Raw genomic sequence first — 22,773 nt, 5'->3', positions numbered from 1 at the left:
CCACAGGTGGACTCGAATAAAGTTGTAGAAGCATCTCAAGGATGAACAATAGGAACAGGATGCACCTGAGCTCAATTTTGAGTCTCATAGCAAAGGGTCTGAATACTTACATAAATAAGTTATTGTTATAAATTTTTTTGAATTAGCAAAAATGTCTAAAAACCTGTTTTCGCTTTGTCACTATAGGGTATTGTGTGTAGATTACTCAGGATTTTTTTTATTTAGACCATTTTAGAATAAATCTGTAACCTAACAAAATGTGGAAAAAGTCAAGGGATCTGAATACTTTCCGAAAGCACTGTATATTGGCACCCTTACACGATTCACTATTTCTTCTGAAATAAGTTTAACATTTATTTATTTTTTACATTTTTCACACGTATTTGTTTGGTTTACAACGGCACAGGACTAAGAAAAAAATATCAACATAATATTTTTCAATTAATGAATTGACTGACTTGTAATGCAATGGTTGAACACTGTACAAAGTCACGTTTGGGTTGTTTACTAGGTAATATCTATTGGACGGACCATGGCTTCAACATCATCGAGGTTGCTCGACTCAGTGGCTTGAACCGAGCCGTGGTGATAGCTGAAGGACTTGACCAGCCCAAAGCCATTGCTGTGCACCCGGTGAAAGGGTGTGTACAGTCTTTCATTTCAGTCAACACTTTAAAGTCCACCCGCTTGGTATGTAATGAACACATCCTAGCTACATAATGTATTCCCCCAGAAATGGCCACCAAATAACCAATGTTCTAATTGATTTTGAGAGCCAGTAATAATGAACGTCGTAAAACGATCTTTGCAAGATTATATAGTAGAATTATATAATTACAGTGCCTTTAGAAAGTATTTACACCCCTTGATTTTTTTCCCACATTGTGTCAGCATCCAGGGGACTGCCAACTCAGGGCTACTGGCCGTGGCTCTCTCGGGAGTAAACTTTTCTGTCCGATGGCATACTGGCCTTTTCAATTAAGTTTTTTGTTGTTGGTTATTTTAATTACATTTTTAAATGCTATAGAATTTATATGCATTCACAATTGTAGACTGTACAATCAATTTGGGGTTTTATGTCATGTTTTTATTTTATGTGTCTGTCTAAACAGTATTTCTATCTCAACTCTGTGCAAAGTGTTTTCAAATCTCAGGCTCTTGGATATATTTACATCTCAAGCTGACTCATGGATAGACTTAACATGTTTAGAGTACTTACAATGTAAAAAATATTGATTTTGGCTACCTACAGTAGAGCCATTTGAAAGCCACTGATATAAAATATGTTCTGAAGTCTATTGATAAGATAATAGCCTACTCTTGTGCCCCAAACAAAACCGAAGGTGCTATGATTGTAATTAAGAGGAATCTTAATATGAAGGTGGGGGTCTCTGTGGGGGAGACATTGATGAACAGTATTGTTATACCTCTGTTACTATTAATGGCACTACATTATGTTTGTCTGCCATTTACGCACCAAATGCTTTTCTTAAATCCTTTTTATGAAGACCTGAAAGCTTAAATTGTTAGACTTCCCAGACTCAGTGACCATCCTTGGGGGAGATTTTCACTTGACTCTAGATCCTACTATTAATATCACCAGTGCTAATATCTTGGCACTCTGGGCACCTTCAAATTATATTAAGACCTTTTTAGATGACATGAACACAGTGGATGCCTGGCCCCTAAGAAATCCTTGTACTAGAGATGATCTTATTTTCTCCCCATCATCAGTCTTTCTCACCTATTGATTATGTCTTCACCTCCCCTGTTTTTCTGAAATGTACATCCCATGCAGAGATTCAACTATGCTGTTATCTGACCATTCTCTATTATTGATTTATTTTGAGATTTCTCCAGTATTCACAGGTTTTAAGAGATGGCGTTTCAGTGTTTTTCTTTTGCAGGGTAGGGAATTCTTAAACTACATTTTTGATATCTTACAAAGTGGGATTACATTGATTTAATTGTAATTTTTGGTTAACAATCTACACAAAATACTAATGTCAAAGAGGAAGAAAAAACTACTTTGAACGTTTATAAAAATCATGAATAATAAAACACTAATATACAGTCGTGGCCAAAGGTTTTGAGAATGACACAAATATTAATTTCTACAAAGTTTGCTGCTTCAGTGTCTTTAGATATTTTTGTCAAATGTTACTATGGAATACTGAAGTATAATTACAAGCATTTCGACTGTACAATGTTGTTGATCTATCCTCAGTTGTCTCATATCACAAACTCTGTAACTGTTTGAAAATCACCATTGGCCTTGTGGTGAAATCGCTGAGCAGTTTCCTTCCTCTCCGGCATGCAACTTATTATTTGATTTGTTAAGCACATTTTTTACTCGTGGACTTATTTAGGCTTGCCATAACAAAGGGGTTGAATTCTTATTGACTCAAGATATTTCCGCTTTACATTTTTCAATCATTTCAAAACATTTCAACAACAAAATACTCTACTTTGACATTATGGGGTATTGTTGTGTCGATCAGTCACACAAAATGTAAATGTAATCCATTTTAAATTCAGGCTGTAACACAACAAAATGTACAGACGACATCAAGCAATTACCAGCCAATAAAATCTAAACTCTCCGCCCTTCATCCAAAGCAAACCATAAAGTATAAATACAGTATTTCCCCACTCTCTGCATTAATAACTGACTACACTGTCTCACATGTTCAGCTTCTCAATCATTAATAACAGGAAAAGAAAGGACGGGTCCATTTCCGCACATCAGCTTAGACTGCAGGGCATTTTCCTATTGATTCCTCCCCTGATGAGAGATGCTAATGAACCAGGATAAGCAGCTGAGGAGAATAGAGATGAGTCTACTGGCACTGTGTGTGTCTACTGTCACAGCTTGTGCCTCACCTGCGCCGGGCTAATTAATGTTGTCTCCCACTAACCCCTATTATTCATAACATTGTATGCATGCATTACCCTGAGGTCTCATGAAGTGAGAGAGATCTTTATGTGGCAATCACGCTGATTGCTTAAATTAAAGCCAATATAGAAATATGTCAACAACTGGCCCCCTATGGATATTCCATTTTGTGTGAGGGGATTTGGAACCAGAGCATACTGTCATTCTTTTTTTTATTATTTATAATTGGTGCGTTCACAGTTAGTGAGCCATAACCGTTGGAACGTCGATCAACTGCTTGCCTCAATATTAGTATTCTGAAAGGAAGTTGAACATGTCTACTCCCCTGTCCATCCAAGGAGTTCAGCCTCCTTGAGTTATGTATTGATGCTGTTATGGCCTTGCGATTTTTTTGCAAGCTCTGACTCTTAACGTATTGTGCTCTGTTTTTCTGGCTTGTGCCGTGTACATGTTTGTTACTGACGTGCTGCTTATTGTATTGAAGTCATTTTCGTCATGTGCCTGTTTGTCTAATACTGCTGTGTTGATGTTGCTGACTTGGTCCAGTTCTATCTTGAAAAATAGATCTTTATCGCAACTAGACCCCCCAAAAAATTGTCTACCGATTATGAACAATACTCATTAGATCAACCCAAAGCATTTCCTGTCAAAGTATGAGGTGACTGTAAAGTATGAGCATTGTTTGGCGGTGGTGGTGGCTGTGGACTCTTCTTACCCTTCTGTTGTCCTCTTGGCCAGGTTTCTGTTCTGGACAGAATGGGGCCAAAGCCCCTGCATCTGTCGGGCCCGGCTGGACGGATCAGACCAAGTAATTCTGGTCAACTCTGGAATAGCATGGCCCAATGGGATCTCCATAGACTATGAGGTATATTTAAGCAATAAGGCCTGAGGAGGTGTTGTATATGGCCAATAAACCATGGCTAAGGGCTGTTCTTATGCACGACACAATGCAGAGTACCTGGATACAGCCCTTAATCATGGTACTGTATATTGGCCATATATCACAAGCTCCCGAGGTGTCGTATTGCTATTATAAACTGCCTACCAACGTAATTAGAACAGTAAACAGTATTTTTTTTGTCATACCCGTGGTATACAGTCTGATATACCTGTCAGCCAATCAGCATTCAGGGCTCGAACCACCCAGTTTATATAATAGATTAATGGCTGCCATTTAGCAGATGCTTTTATCCCAAACATCTTATATACGGTATATCTCCAAAGTTATTGGCACCCTTGATAAAGATGAGCAAAAAAGACTGTAGAAAATAAATAATACAAATATCGAGCTATATTATATGCAAAAAAAATATTCTATTATTTCAAAGTAATACAAATGCTCAGTGAAAGAGATTTTGTTGAACAAGTAAATAAAACGTCTAAAAAAAGATTGCCGTCAGAGTTATTGGCAATCAGTGGGTGCAGCAGGTATTGTAGTATTTGTGATCCGAGCGGGAATCGAATCCATGATGTTGATGTTGCTGGCTCCACACTCTTACCCACTGAGTCAAACAGGAGGACCAGGTGTTTTTGTCCCCCAGAGTGTACACACAGCACGTTAGCCTCCCTCTGATCCTCTTGGCTGAAGTGGCATTACACTCTGCTTTGTGTTATCTTTTTATAATGATACTCTTCCCACCATCATATACCTGAAGTTTATTTTCTCAACACTGTACTCTAGGAAAATAAATTATATTGGTGCGACGCCCGCGCCGACAAGATAGAACGGATCAGCCTTGAGAGCGGAGAAGACCGGGAGGTAGTACTGTCATCCTCAGCCAGCAACGCAGCGGATCTCTTTTCAATGGCCGTCTATGGGCCTTACATATACTGGGCTGACAGGTAATTTATTCCTCCGTAAATGTTACAGTATAGTACAGTCTCTCCAAACAGGCTCCAAAGAAGCCTTCGCCAGCTGCTCTACCCTTGTTGAATTAACCACCTGCACCACAAGGTCACTTGAAATAACAATCTAATTGACAGAGAAAAAGGCAGAAAAAGGAGAAAAGACACCGTCTCTCTATTTAAATTGTGCTTCAATGTCATCCGCAAGGGTAGCTAGGTCCCGTCACCTTCTGTCAGACCAGCTGCCTAGCATATTTTAGCTTCTGTCTAGTGTAATTTAATGAGTTGTTCTGTTTTAATTAGTCAAGGGCCATTGATTATCCCCGTGTCAAACTTTCTGTTACCTGGTGTCAAACTCCCTCCTCTTCCTGTTGTGTGTGTGTGTGTGTGTGTGTGTGTGTGTGTGTGTGTGTGTGTGTGTGTGTGTGTGTGTGTGTGTGTGTGTGTGTGTGTGTGTGTGTGTGTGTGTATAGGGCTCATGCCAATGGCTCCATTCGCCGTGGTGTCAAGAGTTATGCAATGGAGGGAGCCATGACTCTGAGGAGTGGCCTGGGGGTCAACCTGAACGATGTCAAAGTCTTTAACCGAGGACGGGAGAAAGGTTGAGGTTTCAACTTCATTGTCACATCTGTATTATTTCATGTTCTTACCAGCTGTCAGTACCTGTGGTTGTTAAGTGTTCTAGAATCGACCTGAGATTAAAGGGCCAATCAGCAGTTGAAACAGTAACAAATTCATAAACAGAGATACGTATGCAAGGATATCCATGAAATCAAAATTAGAGCTTAACCATGTTTTGTTTACATTTATATTGTTTACAAACATTGCAGTAAAAAAAGCATACATTTTGGGGTTCTGTTAAACTAAGCTGATGAGGTATTTATTTAAAAGTTTTCAAGAATCAAGGTACAAATAATTCATTAATAAGTCCAAAAATGGATGCAGCAACTGCTGATTGCCCCTTTAACGTGAAGGTTTTGCGACCTCTTGCAATCCAGAAACCTAATATCTGCATATTGACTAACATTGATACTGCAATATCACTGCAACTTCATCATGGAATCTTATTCCTTATGACCCTGTGTTGACTTTTGACCCTGCTGTTGACTTTCTTACAGGAACCAACCCGTGTGGCCAGAACAACGGAGGCTGCCATCAGCTGTGTTTCCACCTGGGCAGTGGGAGGAGGACATGTTCCTGTGCTCACGGCTACCTAGCTAAAGGTCATCAGTGATCTGTTGTGTTTTTATGTTCCTTTATTAATCTCTTTTATAGCCTCTTGTTTGATTTGTGTTCTGTAATTTATAGTTGTTTTAATGTTAAGTGTGTAGCGATTTTAAATGCACTTAAAAATGTTATTCTATTTTTTCATTTTTTTCACATCAAATGTTTATTTCAAATGATCACAGTTTCAAGGGTTCAATTACATAATCATTGTCATTTGATTAGACGGTCTCAGCTGTCACCAGTACGATGGCTACCTTCTCTACTCTGAGAGGTCGATCCTGAGGAGCATCCACCTATCAGACGACAGCGACCTCAACTCTCCCATCAGGCCCTATGAGAACCCTGCCTACTTCAAGAATGTGATAGCGCTGGCCTTTCATCACCGACAACAGAACTCTGGAGGCACCAACCGGATTTTCTATAGTGACGTTCACTTTGGGAATATACAGGTTGTCAATGACGACTGGACTGGACGGAGAGTGATCGTTGAGAGTAAGTGTGGTATTTGTTTGTCTGCTCATTTATCCATTACTAAATGAATTGCTAATCGTTTGAAAAGCTGATAACAGTTGGTTAATCTACAGATGTAGGATCTTAATATGAGCGAGTTTGCTACAGGAGGAACATAATCCTGCTAAGAACAGGATTTTTTTTTGTGAGGGCAAATCAAGTCTGACATTTCAAAGTGGAAATGACAAACTGTAGAAGCCTTTTTAAACCTCAAATACACTGCTGTGCAGGAAAATTCTGAGCAACAAAAGAGTTGCTACATCTGTAGCAAAGAGTAACGGGGAAGTGGAAACCCCTTGTAGAATGTACTTGCATTCACTTCTCACCTCCTTTCACATTGGATGCGTTCATTATTTTATTTTGGCGCCATAGCTTCCTCCCTGCCTTTAGAAAGATGAGAGAGAAGACTGATGAGCAAGTAAAGCTGCTGTTTCAAGTAGTGAACATTTCTTTCCCCCAATTTCAAAGGTCTTCAACTCTCCATTGACAAGAGCTCAAACTGTTACTTGGAGTGTGAAACCAGAGGGATCCCACATAATCTGACTGCCTTTCATGTACAACTGATGTCAACATTTAGAGACCGACTCAAGCCTCTTTTGTACGTCTCTGACAGAAACTCTGATCTTTTGCCACTTCTATTGCTTTCATTTGGTTGCTGACAGAAGTGGCAAAACTATCAAAGACTGCATTGCACAGCAAGATGAGATGTCAGTTGCAATGATTTTAGAAGTGATACAGTAAATGTTATCTAGTTCTACGGGAGTTGTATATGATGAAAGAAATGCTATATAGAGAAGCTGTAGGTGTATTAATATTGTATAAGCCATTTAGCAGACACTTTTATCCAAAGACCTAGAGTCATACATGCATACATTTTACATATGGGTAGTCCGGGGAATTGAACCCACTATCCTGGTGTTGCAAGGGCCGTGCTCTACCAACTGTGCTAGAGAGGACCAGGATTTGGTGTAGGTGTATAAAAGGGTTGGCCTGAGACTTGCTGTGAGCAGGTGAGGAGCGTGGCTGGTAGTTGGTTTTGGCATTTCCTCTCATACAGGGGGGTTAATCCATCTTCGTTTGCAGCCAACTGTAATAGGTGATGGATGGCAAACAGGATAGTGATGTGATGACCCCTTCTGTCCCCACTGTAAATCACTCCGCAAAACCTTCAAACACGTTAAATCAGTTCCACCATAACATATTACCTGGTCTTTTCACACTGTCAGGGACAGCTGACTACTACTGGCATTTCCTCTCACTTTTTTTTAGGCATTCTAATTCAAATTCTGTCCAACAATCATCACAATATATGTATTTAATTCTTGTTTCTTTCTGATGTGCATGTAACAGTATAGTTTCCGTCCCTCTCCTTGCCCCAAACTGGGCTCGAACCAGGGACCCTCTGCACACAGACAACAGTCACCCTAGAAGCATCGTGCCGCGGTCCTTACAGAGCAAGGGGAACAACTACTTCAAGGTCTCAGAGCGAGTGACGTCACCAATTGAAACGCTATTAGCGCGCACCACCGCTAACTAGCTAGTCATTTCACATCGGTTACACTCACCCCCCTTTTGCGCAGCTACCAGTGATCCGGGTCAACAGCATCAATGTAGCAGTATAGCTTCCGTCCCTCTCCTCACCCCTACCTGGGTTTAAACCAGGGACACTCTGCACACAGACAACAGTCACCCTCGAAGCATCGTTACCCATCGCGCCACAAAAGCCACGGTCCTTACAGAGCAAGGGGAACAACTACTTCAAGGTCTCAGAGCTAGTGATGTCACCGATTGAAACGCTATTAGCGCGCACCACCGCTAACTAGCTAGCCATTTCACACCGGTTACATACAAACATAAGAAATAGAGGAAAATAGAATATTAATAGACAGCAACTAAAATAACAGGAAAATGGTCTTATTATTCTATAACATTTTTGAGCCCAGACCGATAAACCGATAAATACTGTGATTAAATACACGACATTACCATAAGTATGTGGACACCCTTGTTGAAAATCTCATTCCAAAATCATGAGCATTAATATGGAGTTGGTCCCCCCCTTTTCTGCTATAATAGCGTCAACTCTTCTGGGAAGGCTTTCCACTAGATATTGGAACATTGATGCAGGGACTTGCTTCCATTTAGCCACAAGAGCATTAGAGAGGTCAGGCACTGATGTTGGGAGATTAGTGCTGGCTCGCAGTCGGCGTTCCAATTCATCCCAAAGGTTTTCAAAGATGAGGTCAGGGCTCTTCCCCAAACTGCTACCACAAAGTTGGAAGCACAGAATCATTTAAAATGTAATTGCATGCTGTAGCATTAAGATTTCCCTTCACTAGAACTAAGGGGACTAGCCCGAACCATGAAAAACAGCCCCAGACCATTATTCCTCCTCCACCAAACCTTACAGTTGGCATTCGGGGAAGGTACCATTCTCCTGGCATCCGCCAAAACCAGAATTATCCATCTGACTGCCAGATGGGGCATGTGATTTATCACTCCAGAGAATGCGTTTCCACTGCTCCAGAGACCAATTGTGGCGAGCTTTACACCACTCCAGCCGACGCTTGGCATTGTGCATGGTGATGTTAGAGTTGTATGCGGTTGCTCTGCCATGGAAACCACTTTCATGAATCTCCCGACAAACAGTTATTGTGCTGACTTTTCTTCCAGTGGCAGTTTGGAACTTGGTAGTGCGTGTTGCAACCGAGGACAGACCATTTTTATACTCTATGCGCTTCAGCACTTGCCGGTCCCGTTCTGTGAGCTTGTGTGGCCTACCACTTTGCGGCTGAGCCGTTGTTGCTCCTAGACGTTTCCACTTTCCAATAACATCACTTGCAGTTGACAGGGTGCAGCTGTAGCAGGGCAGGGCAGAAATTTGACGAACTTACTTGTTGGAAAGGTGGCATTCTATGTTGTGCTACGTTGAAAACATGCCTCATATGGTGGGGACTTAAAACTTCCGTATGCTTCAGTTTGGCTGGTGCCTATAGGCGAACCGAACGAGTGTGCTCACATACTCATTAAAAGACCTTCATTTTAAAAATGAGAAAAAAACAGTAATTGTAATGTTTGTCCATATTGAGAATATAGTCAGAATTAATCTAAGATAACAAAAATAAATCTGTCATTAATTTTGACGTTTCTTCAGAGGAGATGTTAGTCACGCAATTTTGCAGTATTACTCAATGAAAATGTTTTCATGAAAACAAGTCGTCTCTTGTTGAATGACAGCAACCACTTCATTGAAGAGTCCCCACTGTTGACCAATCACTGATGAAGGGGCGTAGATTTCAGCTACCGACTTCAGCTTGCCTCGAGAGAAAAAATGTGAACGAACAGCCCCAAAAAAACTTGCCGAAGACCAAAACAAACAAAATCGTCACAAAATGTCATCATAATACATGCACAAACTGTTACGAACTCTTTCAGATGGGAAGCACGAGGACGCCTTTACTCTCATCCTATATAGACATCAGTGGCGGTCAGTGCCCTTTAAGATAAGGGAGGACTATTTTATTTTCATGAGCATGGCTTTATTTCTATTACAGCATATTGGATGACTGTCATTCATATTCCATTCAGGTCAATGTAACAGCGATAGGTTTATTCTACTACATGATACTAGAATTTTCCCTATACCCATGTTGTATTCCTTCTCGCCTCGATGTGCTCTCCTCCTCTCACCTTGTCCCTTCGCGTGTGGACTTCAATGCACATCACACCAGCTGTATGTGACCAGGCGAAAGAACCTTTCCAAGCCAAACCGCTACACACGACTTACATCGTTGTCACCATATTAGCTAAAGTAACGTCATGGTTAGCATAGCTAGTAGAACTAACACGTTAGTAAACCTGCTACAATCTCACAGTAGCATTACAGTGTACAGTCAGTGTACAGTCAGTGTACAGTCAATTTGTAAAACCAAAAGCTCACCTTGACTTCCAGGGTTGTGTTGGAAAGTCATAGCCAGCTAGCTAACACAACATCCCTCTGTTAGAGCCAGGTGTTTCAGTAGGCTAAACTAGTTAGCTGCATTTGCTAGCTAAGTATTTGAAACTGAAAGTGACAAAAAAAACTCTCTCTATTTCTCTCTTGCTTCTCCTTCATTTTGGAAGAAATTAATTTAACTGTTCAACTACTGCCTTTCTCTCTCTCTCCTTGAGTCAGCTACTCACCATATTTTATGCACTGTAGTGCTAACTAGCTGTAGCTTATGCTTTCAGAACTATATTAATTATCTGATCCTTTGATTGGGTGGACAACATGTCAGTTCATGCTGCAAGAACTCTGATAGGTTGGATGACATCCTCCGGAAGTTGTCATAAATACTGCATAAGTCTATGGAAGGGGGTGAGAACCATGAGCCTCCTAGGTTTTATTGCCGTCAATCAACTCAGAGGAGGACGAAAGCTAGCTGTCCTCCGGCTACACCATGGCGTTATCCTACAGGGTGCTGTTGAGGCTACTGTAAACCTATGCAAACTGTAAACCTTTGCAAAAATATTTTATGAAATTCACGGAGGAGGGATGGCCCTCCCCTTCTTCCTCTGAGGAGCCTCCACTGATAGACATACAGTGAATATCAATGCCAATAGATGAATATGACATTTCTTCTGTATGTCCATCTGATACAGTGTTTTAGAAGGAATCAGGTGAACACACACACACACACACACACACAGAGGTCTGTAGTTCCCTAATGCACATAGACAGCAGATCCCCATCACCCCATAGCCCCTGTAGCTTCACTGTAGTAGGCTAGGCTCCATGCTGACTTGGCTCAAATATATCTGACTGACCAGAAACGGGGAAGGAAGATCCATCAAAATAACTGAGGGGGTTGGATGTTGGAGAGGAAAGGGAATAATGGTTGCACTAAAAGGAGGCTGGAGAAAGCACCAGCACTATTGCTATTTAATGATTAACGAATATGATATTTAAGTATCTCCTAAAATAATATTTTTGTCATCCATATAGGCCTATCCCATGTCCAAACAAGTGTGTGATTTTACGCTATTTGCAGAATTTATTCTGAATACATTTGGGCAGGGCAGATGAGGAGAATATGATTTTTCTGTTTGTTTAAAGATTTCATAGTGGTGTTGCCTGTTTGTATACTGGCTGTATTCTCAATTCTTTGTATTACTTTTCCTTTTTTTACTGGTAGTGACTGTAGATTTTTATGTCCTAGTTTGTGCTATTGTCCCGTCTGAATGTGAAACAGTGAGCAGCTGTGACACAGCACCACAGTCTTCTATTGTTAATCTCTTAGCACAGTGGGACATTTTTACACCTGCCTAGGCTCGTTAGGTTCCATTCAAATGATAAACTTGGATTAGCTAACACAACATGCCATTGGAACACAGGAGTGAAGGTTGCTGATAATGGGCCTCTACGCCTATGTAGATATTCCATTTAAAAAATCTGCCGTTTCCAGCTACAATAGTCATTTACAACATTAACAATGTCTACACTGTATTTCTTATCAATTTGATGGTATTTCAATGGACAAAAATGTTGCTTTTCTTTCAAAAACAAGTGACCCCAAACTTTTGAACGTTAGTATACATATATATATATATATATATATATATATATATATATTATTTTTTTTTTTTTCTTACTTTACCATGAAAGAAAAGACTAATCCGCTCACTGTGTTTGACTGTATCACGTGTGTTTGTTGAGCTCTTCTTACTCAAGCAAAGGTCAGATTAGTGTTATTCAGTATTTGTCAATGTTATATTCAGTGTTATAAACTGGGTGGTAGGAGCCCTGAATGCTGATTGGCTGAAAGCTGTGGTATATTAGACCGTACACTACGGGTATGACAAAAAATAACTTTTAACTGTTTTAATTATGTTGGTAATCAGTGTATAATAGCAATAAGGCACTTCGGGATTTTGGTATATGGCCAATATATCACGGCTAACCACGGCTTACTCCGTGTTGCGTCGTGCCTAAGAACAGCTCTTAGCCATGATATATTGGCAATATATCACACCCCCCCCCCGTGACTTATTGCTTAATTATATCATTGGTATTGTTGCCGTGTAGATGTGGGGTCAGTAGAGGGCCTGGCGTACCATGGAGCCTGGGACTCGCTTTATTGGACCAGCTCCACCACAGCCACCGTCAGCAGGCACAGCCTGGACCAGAGTCTCCCCGGGGCCTTCACCAGAGAGGCTGTGGTCACACTGGCAGAGGAAGACCACCCACATAACCTGGCTCTGGAGGAGTGTCAGAAGTAGGTGTTAAACCTTCACTGCTCCTAATGTCTTACACAGGCCCTTAGTGGCCTACATTAGATGCTCACTTGGGTATATGGTTTGTGTTATGTACTCGGTTAGCAAATCTATTGAAAACTTCTGCTATCAGGGGAATGAGGTTTATAACTGCTCTGGGGGAGTGTCAGAAGTGTTCTATCATCATTCGTTACTGATCCTAATGTCTTACAGTGGATGGTTCTTTTATGTTTTCTTTGCCTCCCTTTTATCCCTTATTTTCCTTCACAAGAACATGAGATAGTCTTAAAAACGGCACAAAATTATTTTGCTTTAGAATGTGAGGATGGGAACATGTTCATATCTTTAGAAAATAGAGAAAGAAGAAGTAGATTTGCGTTTCCCTTGAGAATGGAAATAATCATTCAGTGTAGACGTTGGATGTTTACTATACATTTGTAATGAACACGAGGGGAGACAAAGCTGGTTTCAAGTGCAGGGCGCAGCAGGTGTTTATTGCAAAGGACCACAGGAGGAGGCAGGTAGCTGGGTCCAGGGACAGGCAGGGAAAAGGCTAGTAAAATAGTCCGGGAGATCCGGCAATAGGTACAGTAGATAGTAGTAGAACAGGAAATCCGATAAGCTAAAGTACAGGCAGGGAAGAGTAAATCACGGGGAAAAACAGAGCTCTGAAAGACGTGTGTCACAAAACAAACAATACCTCACAGTGATGGGGTGCAAAGAACTGAACTAAATAGTGTGTGGTAATGGCATACAGTTGTGTGAACAGGTGATTGGGATCTGGAGAGTGAGCTGCGTTCAGGAGATCTAGGTGAGATCTAGGTGTTTGAGAGTGTGAGCTTCTGTGAAAGTCTCAATAGTGTTTTTGTTTTCACTGCTGATGCAGCCTGATGTTCTGGACTAACTGGAATGAACTGCACCCCAGCATTATGAGATCCACCCTGTCAGGAAACAATATCCAGAGTGTCATCACCACAGACATCCTCACACCTAATGGACTCACCATCGACCACACCGCTGAGAAACTCTTCTTCTCCGATGGCAGTCTGGGAAAGATTGAACGATGTGAATATGATGGCTCACACAGATATGTAAGGAGAAATAAATATACATATTTATATATACACTGTATGTTATTCTGAATAGAATGATTAAGTCACATCTTGTACACTCTTAGCAAAAAAAGGTGCTATCTAGAACCTAAAAGGGTTCTTCGGCGTGTCCCCACAGGAAAACCCCTTGAAGAACCCTTTACAGGTGCTTGTACCCTTTTTGTTCCAGGTAGAACCCTTTTGGGTTCCATGAATAACCATTTGTACAGACAGTTCTACCTGGAACCAAAAAGGGTTCTCCGATGGGGACAGCTGAAGAACCCTTTTGGAAACCTTTTCTCTAAGAGTGTACCATCAGATTTAGAAATTATTCCAGCTGTCTCATACCTCTTCTCATGCTTGAGTATGTGACGTACAAGTATCTGTTGATGTATTTCAACCTAAATTAATATGACTAAACAAATGACTAAAACATGAGCATAAAACCAATTTAACACCATTTTCTTCTTACGTTCAATCTGTAGGTAATTATGAAGTCAGGTCCAGGAACCTTCTTTGGGCTGGCTATCTATGGGAACTTCCTGTTCTGGTCTGATTGGGTACGGAGGGCGGTGGTACGCTCCAATAAGTACACAGGTGGCGAAATTAAGGTCCTCAGAGCCGACATCCCCCACCAGCCAATGGGAATTGTTGCAGTTTCCAACAATACCAACAATTGTAAGTGAATTCTACACAGTACATCAAAGCACAACTCACTTGTCAACATGGAATCTTCTATACATTGTCTAAAATATACACACAAAATGTGGTATTTTGTGAGTAGACTATTTTGCAATTGTGTGTGATAAAATGTAACTGCAGCCTGTGATGGTTTGCATGTGGTTACAACCCTGTGTAGCTGAGTTTGACCACATTTGGCATGAACATTATGCAATACTTCCTATAGACCCAGCTACCCTCCCTGATTAATTACCACTCAATGTAAATCTGTTATTGAATAAACAACTCCAAAAATCCCAACCTCCAGTGCCACAGGCTATCCCATGTTGTCTGGCCTGTGCTTCAGTGGAGCCCAAGCTTGGCACAGTGCTTCAGCTGAATCTGTACCATTCGAGCAGTGAAATATATATTCTCGCTCTCTCTCTCTGGAGTGAGCAGACGTGTGTGTGTACTAAGGGGGCAGCATGATGGCATGGTTTATAGCTTACCGCTCCATTCCACTGTTCAAGGCAAACAGAGTTCAAAGATGGTCCCCAACAGAGAAGTCTACCTTTCTACCACAACACTGCCCTTGAAAAGTTTTCAGTGCTTGATTTAGAAAAATGTGGAAGCTGAAACTCTTTATGGGAGGCACTGCAAGTAGGAAATAAAGCATGCCATTTGGATTATAAAAAATGAACAATATATTGTCCTGTTTATTTGGAGGTTGATGTTTGTTTTCTGTAACATGATGTACTACAGTACCCACAATGATCTGTTTTCCCAGGTGAACTGTCCCCTTGCACAGTGCTGAACGGTGGATGTCATGACCTTTGTCTTCTGACCCCTCACGGCACAGTCAACTGTAGCTGCAGAGGAGAGAGACTAATACTGGAAGATAACAGATGTGTATGTAAGTCTAGTACCTTGTCTTTTTCCCTCTAATTCATGGGTAAACAGCATCTGGCTCAAAGGGCCATGTGAATGTCTTGCTAATAGACAAATAGACAATAGGCATCTGATAGTGTTACTGTCAGATGAATCAATGAAGATGGGCATTGAAGAAGGATGTTTGTTGGAGACTGTCTGGGAGGGATATAGCAGAAAGCAGACCCTTCTGTTTGGACAAAGAATCCCCAAAAATTTATTTTCTCTTCTTTTTACAGCTAAAAACTCCTCCTGCAACATCCACACTGAGTTTGAGTGTGGGAACGGGGAGTGTATCGACTATCAGCTGACATGTGACGGAATAGCACACTGCAAAGACAAGTCTGATGAGAAAATGAAATACTGTGGTAAGTACCCACCCAATATGCTTTACTGTACTAGTTCACCAGTCCTCAGATGAAAATCCCTACCCCGCGGGGCTCTTGTCCAGTAGAATGAGTTCAGACTCGCTCACTTCCTGAAATCCATGAAGGAGAAGAGAAACAGTATTCAAGTGAATGTCATGTAATTCCTTTGGTCGAATCTCTTCCTGAAGTGTCTTTGTATCACTTTCGTTTTCCTTCCTCTTTCAGATAACAGAAACTGTAGACGGGGCTTCAAGAGCTGCTATAACCAGCGCTGTGTGGTCAATAGGCGGGTTTGTGACGGGGTGAACGACTGTGGAGATGATTCCGACGAGGTTTATTGTAACAGTGAGTAATAAGAATCTGATGAGTTTACATGCCCAGTCCAACAGACAACCTAATATGTACTATATTATTACTGTATAAACAAATAAATAGCTTTCGGGTGAATTAAATTTCATAGAGGAACATTTCTCCAAGCAAGGATAATATTATCTATTCTTTTACCCCCTTTTCATGGTATCCAATTGTTAGTAGTTACTATCTTGTCTCATTGCTACAACTCCCGTACGGGCTCGGGAGAGACAAAGGTTGAAAGCCATGGGTGAAACCCAACCAAGACCCACTGCTTCTTAACACAATGCGCATCCAACCCAGAAGCCAGCCGCACCAATGGAAACACTGTGCATCTGACAACCTGGTTAGCTTGCAATGCACCCGGCCCACCACAGGAGTCGCTAGTGCACAATGAGACAAGTATATCCCTACCGGTCGCGGCCGGCTGCGACAGAGCCTGGGCGTGAACCCAGAGTCTCTGGTGGCGCAGCTAGCACTGCGATGCAGTGCCCTAGACTACTGTGCCACCCGGGAGGCTAATGTTACCTATTCTTATCTATCTCTTCACCTGACGACGAACCAAAGAGATGGATTTCAAATACAACATATTTTTACCCCTCATTTCTTAATCTTTTCATTTCGGACCTGTATTTTCTCTCCAGATTCCTCATGCTCCCCCTCAGACTGGCGTTGTCTGAACGGGGTTTGTATTCCGGCCTCGGCCCGCTGCAATCAGATCATCGACTGTCCCGACGCCTCAGATGAGAAGAACTGCAGTAAGATAAGCCTCTGTTAAAGCGCCATACCGTACCTTTGTTAAGGCACCACACTACGACATTGCCTTTCCCATGTAGCTTTTCCACGTAGCTGGTCTGTAGTCTAGCCTGGTCATGTGTCTTTTTAATGTTAGATAAAAGAGAAGAAGGAACGTCCGCACCTCGGAATTTGAAGTTATTTTTCATTGTTATATCAGGACACTACGCTATTATGGTTAAAACAATGTGTAGCCAGGAATATCAATCCCTAACCTTAGGCTTTGGACATGCCGGTCGAATGCCCACTTTCTCTAGGCAACACAGGCTGCTTGGGTTACTACATGCTGGGGGTGAAGGAGACGGTGTTCGTCAGCTGCAACTCTACCTCCCTCTGTGTCCACCCCTCCTGGATGTGTGATGGAGCCAACGACTGTGGGGATTATGCAGATGAAACCAACTGCCAGAGTATGTTTTTATCCTTCCTTTTTTCTCTTCTGTGACACTAGTTCTGTCGGCTACTGTTGATGTGGCCGTGTACCAGACAGACACTAGGCCTAGTGGGATGCATTTTAAGATATTTTGAAATTGTGTTCATGTTCTGAATGTGTCTTGGCTTCTGGTTTCTCCCCAGCTCCTTCCCTCAGAAAGAGATGTGAGGAAGGCCATTTTGCTTGCCCCAGTGGAAACTGCATCCACACTGTCTGGCTGTGTGACGGAGTCAAAGACTGTGAAGACGGAGCAGATGAATTCCAGTGTGGTATGATATCAGAGATATTTACTTACCTAATATTTATTTACATGACATTTATTTCAGCAAGCACATTGCACTGATTTGTAGCCACTGCCATTGATTTGAGAGAGAGTCTAAATTATTCAAATGACTCTGTTTAAAGTAACGGTTGGATCATTATGTTGTAGGGTACATCCTGCATGAAATGCTGACAAAGCTCATGGTGGCCAAATATAATGGAGAATTTCTAGGTTGAAAGATTTCTCCTCTTGTCCTGTATCCCCTGTTGTGTCTGGTCAATACATTCGGTCAATACGGCCAGATAAGAAGATAAGATAACCCAGTGTTGGTGGTTTGTTCATGTGGGTCATTAAATGAAGCAGTGAAGGGGTGTCTCCTGCTGAGCCCAATGCTGACACTGACTCAACTCCAGCCACTTTAATAATGGGAATTGATGGGAAATGATGTAAATATATCACTAGCCACTTTAAACAATGCTACCTTATATAATGTTACTTACCCTACATTATTCATCTCATATGCATACGTATATACTGTACTCTATATCATCGACTGTATCCTTATGTAATACATGTATCACTAGCCACTTTAACTATGCCACTTTGTTTACATACTCATCTCATATGTATATACTGTACTCGATACCATCTACTGTATCATGCCTATGCTGCTCTGTACCATCACTCATTCATATATCCTTATGTACATATTCTTTATCCCCTTACACTGTGTACAAGACAGTAGTTTTGGAATTGTTAGTTAGATTACTTGTTGGTTATTACTGCATTGTCGGAACTAGAAGCACAAGCATTTCGCTACACTCGCATTAACATCTGCTAACCATGTGTATGTGACAAATAAAATGTGATTTGATTTGCTTCCATCCCTGATTTGATCCCTATGTGGAAATCTCCCACAATCACTGTTCAAAGCCTCCCCTGAGGAATAATGATGGGAGGAGATGCTTCACTCCTGCTGTTGGTTCTTCAGGGCAGAGTAGTAGACTATGCTGTTGTAACCCAAACAGAATAGCAATAGCAAATATCCTATTTATATTTGTTGTGTATTTGCTCATCGTCTGTGTATTTGAATGAGTCCCAGCCAGTGGTGATTGGATGCACACACCGTGTTGTTGGTGCCCGCTGTTTGTGTGGCATAGTTCACACCGTGTTGTTGGTGCCCGCTGTTTGTGTGGCTAGTTCACACTGACCTTGTCCATGTAGCCATACAGTTATTGTTAATGGTTGCTCTCTGGCTGCCCAAGGAAGCAGCTCCACAGTGTCATCATAAAATTGATGTGAAATGCTAACAAATAAACAGACATTTCTTTCTCTCTCTTTCTTTATGTCTCTCGCTCTCTCATCTCTCTCTCTTTCATCTACCTCCCTCCTCTCTCTCTCCCTCTTTCTCGCTCTCGCTCTCTCGCTCTCTGCTTGCTAAGGCTGAATCATTTTTTACCTCACTTGGCGCTCCTTCACTTCTTTTGTACATGGTTTGAATGTAAGACAAGCATTACTTTGAAAGTGCTTACGACTGAGGGAATGTTGTTTGTTTGTATCTAATTTCACAGATGACATTGATATAGTGATATCATTTCCCACCTGCATTAGAATAGAGACTCCCTTCAAAATTGTTTACCTTCACCTCCGTATGTGATATTATTTTCTTCACCTTTTCTGTTCAAAGACCTACCTACCTTTTATTGTATGTGACTTGACTGCAATTTCATATTACTCTATAACAGTTGAAACCTGGGCCCGTTTGGACTTGGACACTACCATACTATATCATTAATTTATCACTGCTCTCTGCATGGTTAATTGTGAAGATGTTTACATGCTTCCTGTCCCAATGAAATACCATATAATGTGTTATATTTCATTTTGTCTAGACTTATCCTGCCTGTGGAACCAGTTTGCCTGCTCTAAGAACAAGTGCATAGCCAAGCAGTGGCTTTGTGACGGAGAGGACGACTGTGGGGATGGATTGGACGAGAGCGCAGAGATCTGTGGTATAAAAACACGCCTGAATTTATTTACACTATGTTGACTCAAATGTGTCAAACTACAGATCCGGGTTCGATCCCGGGCTGTGTCGCTGCTGGCTGCACCCGGGAGACCCATGAGGCGGCGCTCATTTGGCCCAGCGTCGTCCGGGTTAGGGGAGGGTTTGGCCAGCTGGGATGTCCTTGTTCCATCGCGCTCTAGCGACTCCTTGTGGCAGCCCGGCGCATGCACGCTGATTCGGTCGCCAGCTGTACAGTGTTTCCTCCGACACATTGGTGCGGCTGGCTTCCGGGTTAAGAGAGCAGTGTGTCAAGAAGCAGCGCAGCTTGGCGGGGTCATGTTTCGGTGCACACGTGACCTTCGCCTCTACCGAGTCCGTACGGGAGTTGCAGCGATGGGACAAGACTAACTACCAATTGGATATCATGAAATTGGGGAGAAAAAGGGGTAAAAAGTACAACAAAAAGAAAGGGACAGGGAAAGATTCAGTTAATATATTTGAAATTTTACGAGATACATCCTTGGTGGAGATATATAGATGAGCAATTTGCTACAGAGATGTGGATTTCATGTTTTTCAGTAATATTTGCAGACTCTTCAGAAAGTCTTGTAAATATCTGTATTTCTATTACTGTTCTATTCTATTCCTGATTGCCAGTCTGTTTTTGCTGTCTTGCCAAATCATTATCATAGCAAACATGTTTGGCATGGCAATTCCTTAAGGAGTTGGCAAGAGAGCTGAAACAGACTGGCACTCAGGCTACAGATTCTTCAGTTCGGTAAAATAATGTTTTGACCAGGAATCCTATTGTACATATCCAGGTACGGCTACCTGTGGCCCAGGGTTGTTTAGTTGCCCAGAGTCGTACGGCTGCGTCCCCAAACACTGGCTTTGTGATGGGGAGAGGGACTGTCCAGATGGGAGTGATGAGCTCTCTGCTGCTGGCTGTGGTAATAATATTGTTCTGAAGTTCTCCAACAGAAATCACAGTCATAGTGTAGTCACTCCCTTTTCTAAAGCACATATTATAATGATAATAATAAGGACATGTGTCTAACAGTGTAGTCCAAGTCCCTTGTGTAAAACACAAATGTCTCAATACATGTCTGTCATAGGGTATTGCCTTCTGAATGCCTCCAGACAGAAAACAAACTGCAGACAATCATAGCGTAGTCCCATTTGTAAAGCAAAAATGTCTCATTACATTTCTGTCATTGTGTATTCAGAATCGCTATTGCAAAGCAAAAATGACTCAATACGTTTCTGTTACAATTTTTTTTTTTACAGTGCTGTAAAACCATATTTCACCTTGACACACACTCTACATTACCAAAAGTATGTGGACACCAACTCGTCGAACATCTCACTCCAAAATTATGGGCATTAAAATGGAGTTGGTCCCCCCTTTGCTGCTCTTCTGGGAAGGCTTTCCACTAGATGTTGGAACATTGCTGCGGGGACTTGCTTCCATTCAGTCATGAGCATTATTGAGGTCGTGCACTGATGTTGGACGATTAGGCTTGACTCGCAGTCTGCGTTCCAATTCATCCCAAAGCACTTACAGTTGACCGGGGCAGCTCTAGCAGGTCAGAAATTTGATGAACTGACTTGTTGGAAAGGTGGCATCCTATGACGGTGCCACATTGAAAGTCACTGAGCTCTTCAGCAAGGCCATTCTTCTGCAAATGTTTGTCTATGGAGATTGCATGGCGGTGTGCTCGATTTTTATACACATGTCAGCAACGGCTGTGGATGAAACAGCCAAATCCACGAATTTGAAGGGAAGTCCACCTACTTTTGTATATATAGTGTACCTTGTTAATAATGTCCACATTCCTATAGAAGTTCAGATCCTTTTTGAGAGAGGTGTATGATATGAAAAAATCTCAGGTATTTCTTTAACAAATTGTCCCTGCACCTATTTCTTATCACAGCCCCCAACAACACGTGCATGGAGGGAATGTTCCAGTGTCGTAATCAGATCTGCATCCCACAGCGGTTCGCTTGTGACCGTGACGATGACTGTGGAGACGGCTCCGATGAGACCCTGGAATGTGGTAAGAATCTCTCTCTCTGTCTGTCTGTCTGTCTTGTATTTCCTCTTGTTGCGTTCGGACTGCACATCCCACCTCTTGCCTCCTGTGTCCTGCAGAGTACGGGTCCTGCAGTCTGGGGGAGTTCCGCTGCACAGATGGCCGCTGTTTACCCAGAGTTCAGTGGGAGTGTGACGGCCATCCCGACTGTCTCGACCAATCAGACGAGCTGCCACACAACCCCAAGTGTTCCGCTGCAGGCAAGCCTTTCATCTGATACAACACAAGTGTGTGTGTGTGTGTGAGAGAGAACAGACGAGGTACAGACCGCCCCAGTCTCACCATGTTCCGGCTGGTTTTAGCCTATTACAAACACATTTTGTGCTCATAGACCTGCTGGGAACAGACCTTTCAGGGTGCAGGTGATTTATCTTCAATGCTCTTTACAATATAATATTCATAATCTTCTGAATCATGATATATGGGCTGGCTGGCTAGTAGCTTGTGTGGATATTTTTAGTATATGGTTGTTAGATCCGGCAGATCACCTGTGATACAAGTCATTATTCGACGTCCATCCATGTCTGAGGACTTCGGGAGATGCCGTGGAAACCGGCCACTAGGGGCAACAGTGAGCGCTGTTACCTTCAAGTAGGCATAATGGACGTGGATGGCAGATGGGCGTAAGCATCCGCCTCTGGTTCCAAAGAGCCCATAGGATGCATGTTCAAATCCACCGATATGTTGTTTTCATATTTTTATTTTACGAATTCGGAGTTGATGCCTAAACTTAACCTTGGAACGATACGGCGACGTAATCAAACTCTTCAAAATTTGTTGTTTGGAACAACTTCGAAATTTGACGTTTGAGAAACATGGATGAACGTCTTGACTGCCTCTGTTGCTGCTGCCATGACACTCGTGTGCAACTCCCGACTGAAGAAGGGATGGAGTTGGGTCGGAGGGGTGCAGATGCAGCCGCTCCTCTCTGTCTTTCTGCCTCTCTCTGCTGCACGGAGGTTAACAGCCAACCAGGCAGAATATTGATGATGATGTAAATCAAGTGTTATCAAGTGTTAATCAAATGTTATGCTGCTGTAGCAGTACTGTTGATATTT

At 42.0% G+C, this 22,773-nt stretch overlaps 1 protein-coding gene across 1 annotated transcript in view; it reads left to right on the top strand.

The window, feature by feature from the left end:
* lrp1ba (low density lipoprotein receptor-related protein 1Ba) overlaps positions 1-22,773 on the top strand; it is a 163,952-nt gene that overhangs the window by 68,432 nt on the left and 72,747 nt on the right. The window contains exons 35-53 of the mRNA XM_036952429.1: positions 512-641; positions 3,635-3,761; positions 4,578-4,738; positions 5,215-5,342; positions 5,860-5,964; positions 6,191-6,460; positions 12,543-12,732; positions 13,617-13,821; positions 14,307-14,499; positions 15,269-15,394; positions 15,648-15,776; positions 16,002-16,121; positions 16,772-16,885; positions 17,180-17,329; positions 17,496-17,621; positions 19,507-19,626; positions 20,444-20,572; positions 21,557-21,679; positions 21,775-21,915. Coding sequence (XP_036808324.1) covers positions 512-641; positions 3,635-3,761; positions 4,578-4,738; positions 5,215-5,342; positions 5,860-5,964; positions 6,191-6,460; positions 12,543-12,732; positions 13,617-13,821; positions 14,307-14,499; positions 15,269-15,394; positions 15,648-15,776; positions 16,002-16,121; positions 16,772-16,885; positions 17,180-17,329; positions 17,496-17,621; positions 19,507-19,626; positions 20,444-20,572; positions 21,557-21,679; positions 21,775-21,915 — 2,787 coding nt within the window. The remainder of the gene's footprint in view (positions 1-511; positions 642-3,634; positions 3,762-4,577; positions 4,739-5,214; positions 5,343-5,859; positions 5,965-6,190; positions 6,461-12,542; positions 12,733-13,616; positions 13,822-14,306; positions 14,500-15,268; positions 15,395-15,647; positions 15,777-16,001; positions 16,122-16,771; positions 16,886-17,179; positions 17,330-17,495; positions 17,622-19,506; positions 19,627-20,443; positions 20,573-21,556; positions 21,680-21,774; positions 21,916-22,773) is intronic.

The sequence above is a fragment of the Oncorhynchus mykiss genome, chromosome 18, assembly GCF_013265735.2.
Source record: "Oncorhynchus mykiss isolate Arlee chromosome 18, USDA_OmykA_1.1, whole genome shotgun sequence".
Taxonomy (NCBI): Eukaryota; Metazoa; Chordata; class Actinopteri; order Salmoniformes; family Salmonidae; genus Oncorhynchus; species Oncorhynchus mykiss.
Note: the sequence above shows the minus strand (reverse complement) of the source record. Positions and strands in the feature narration are given on the sequence as shown.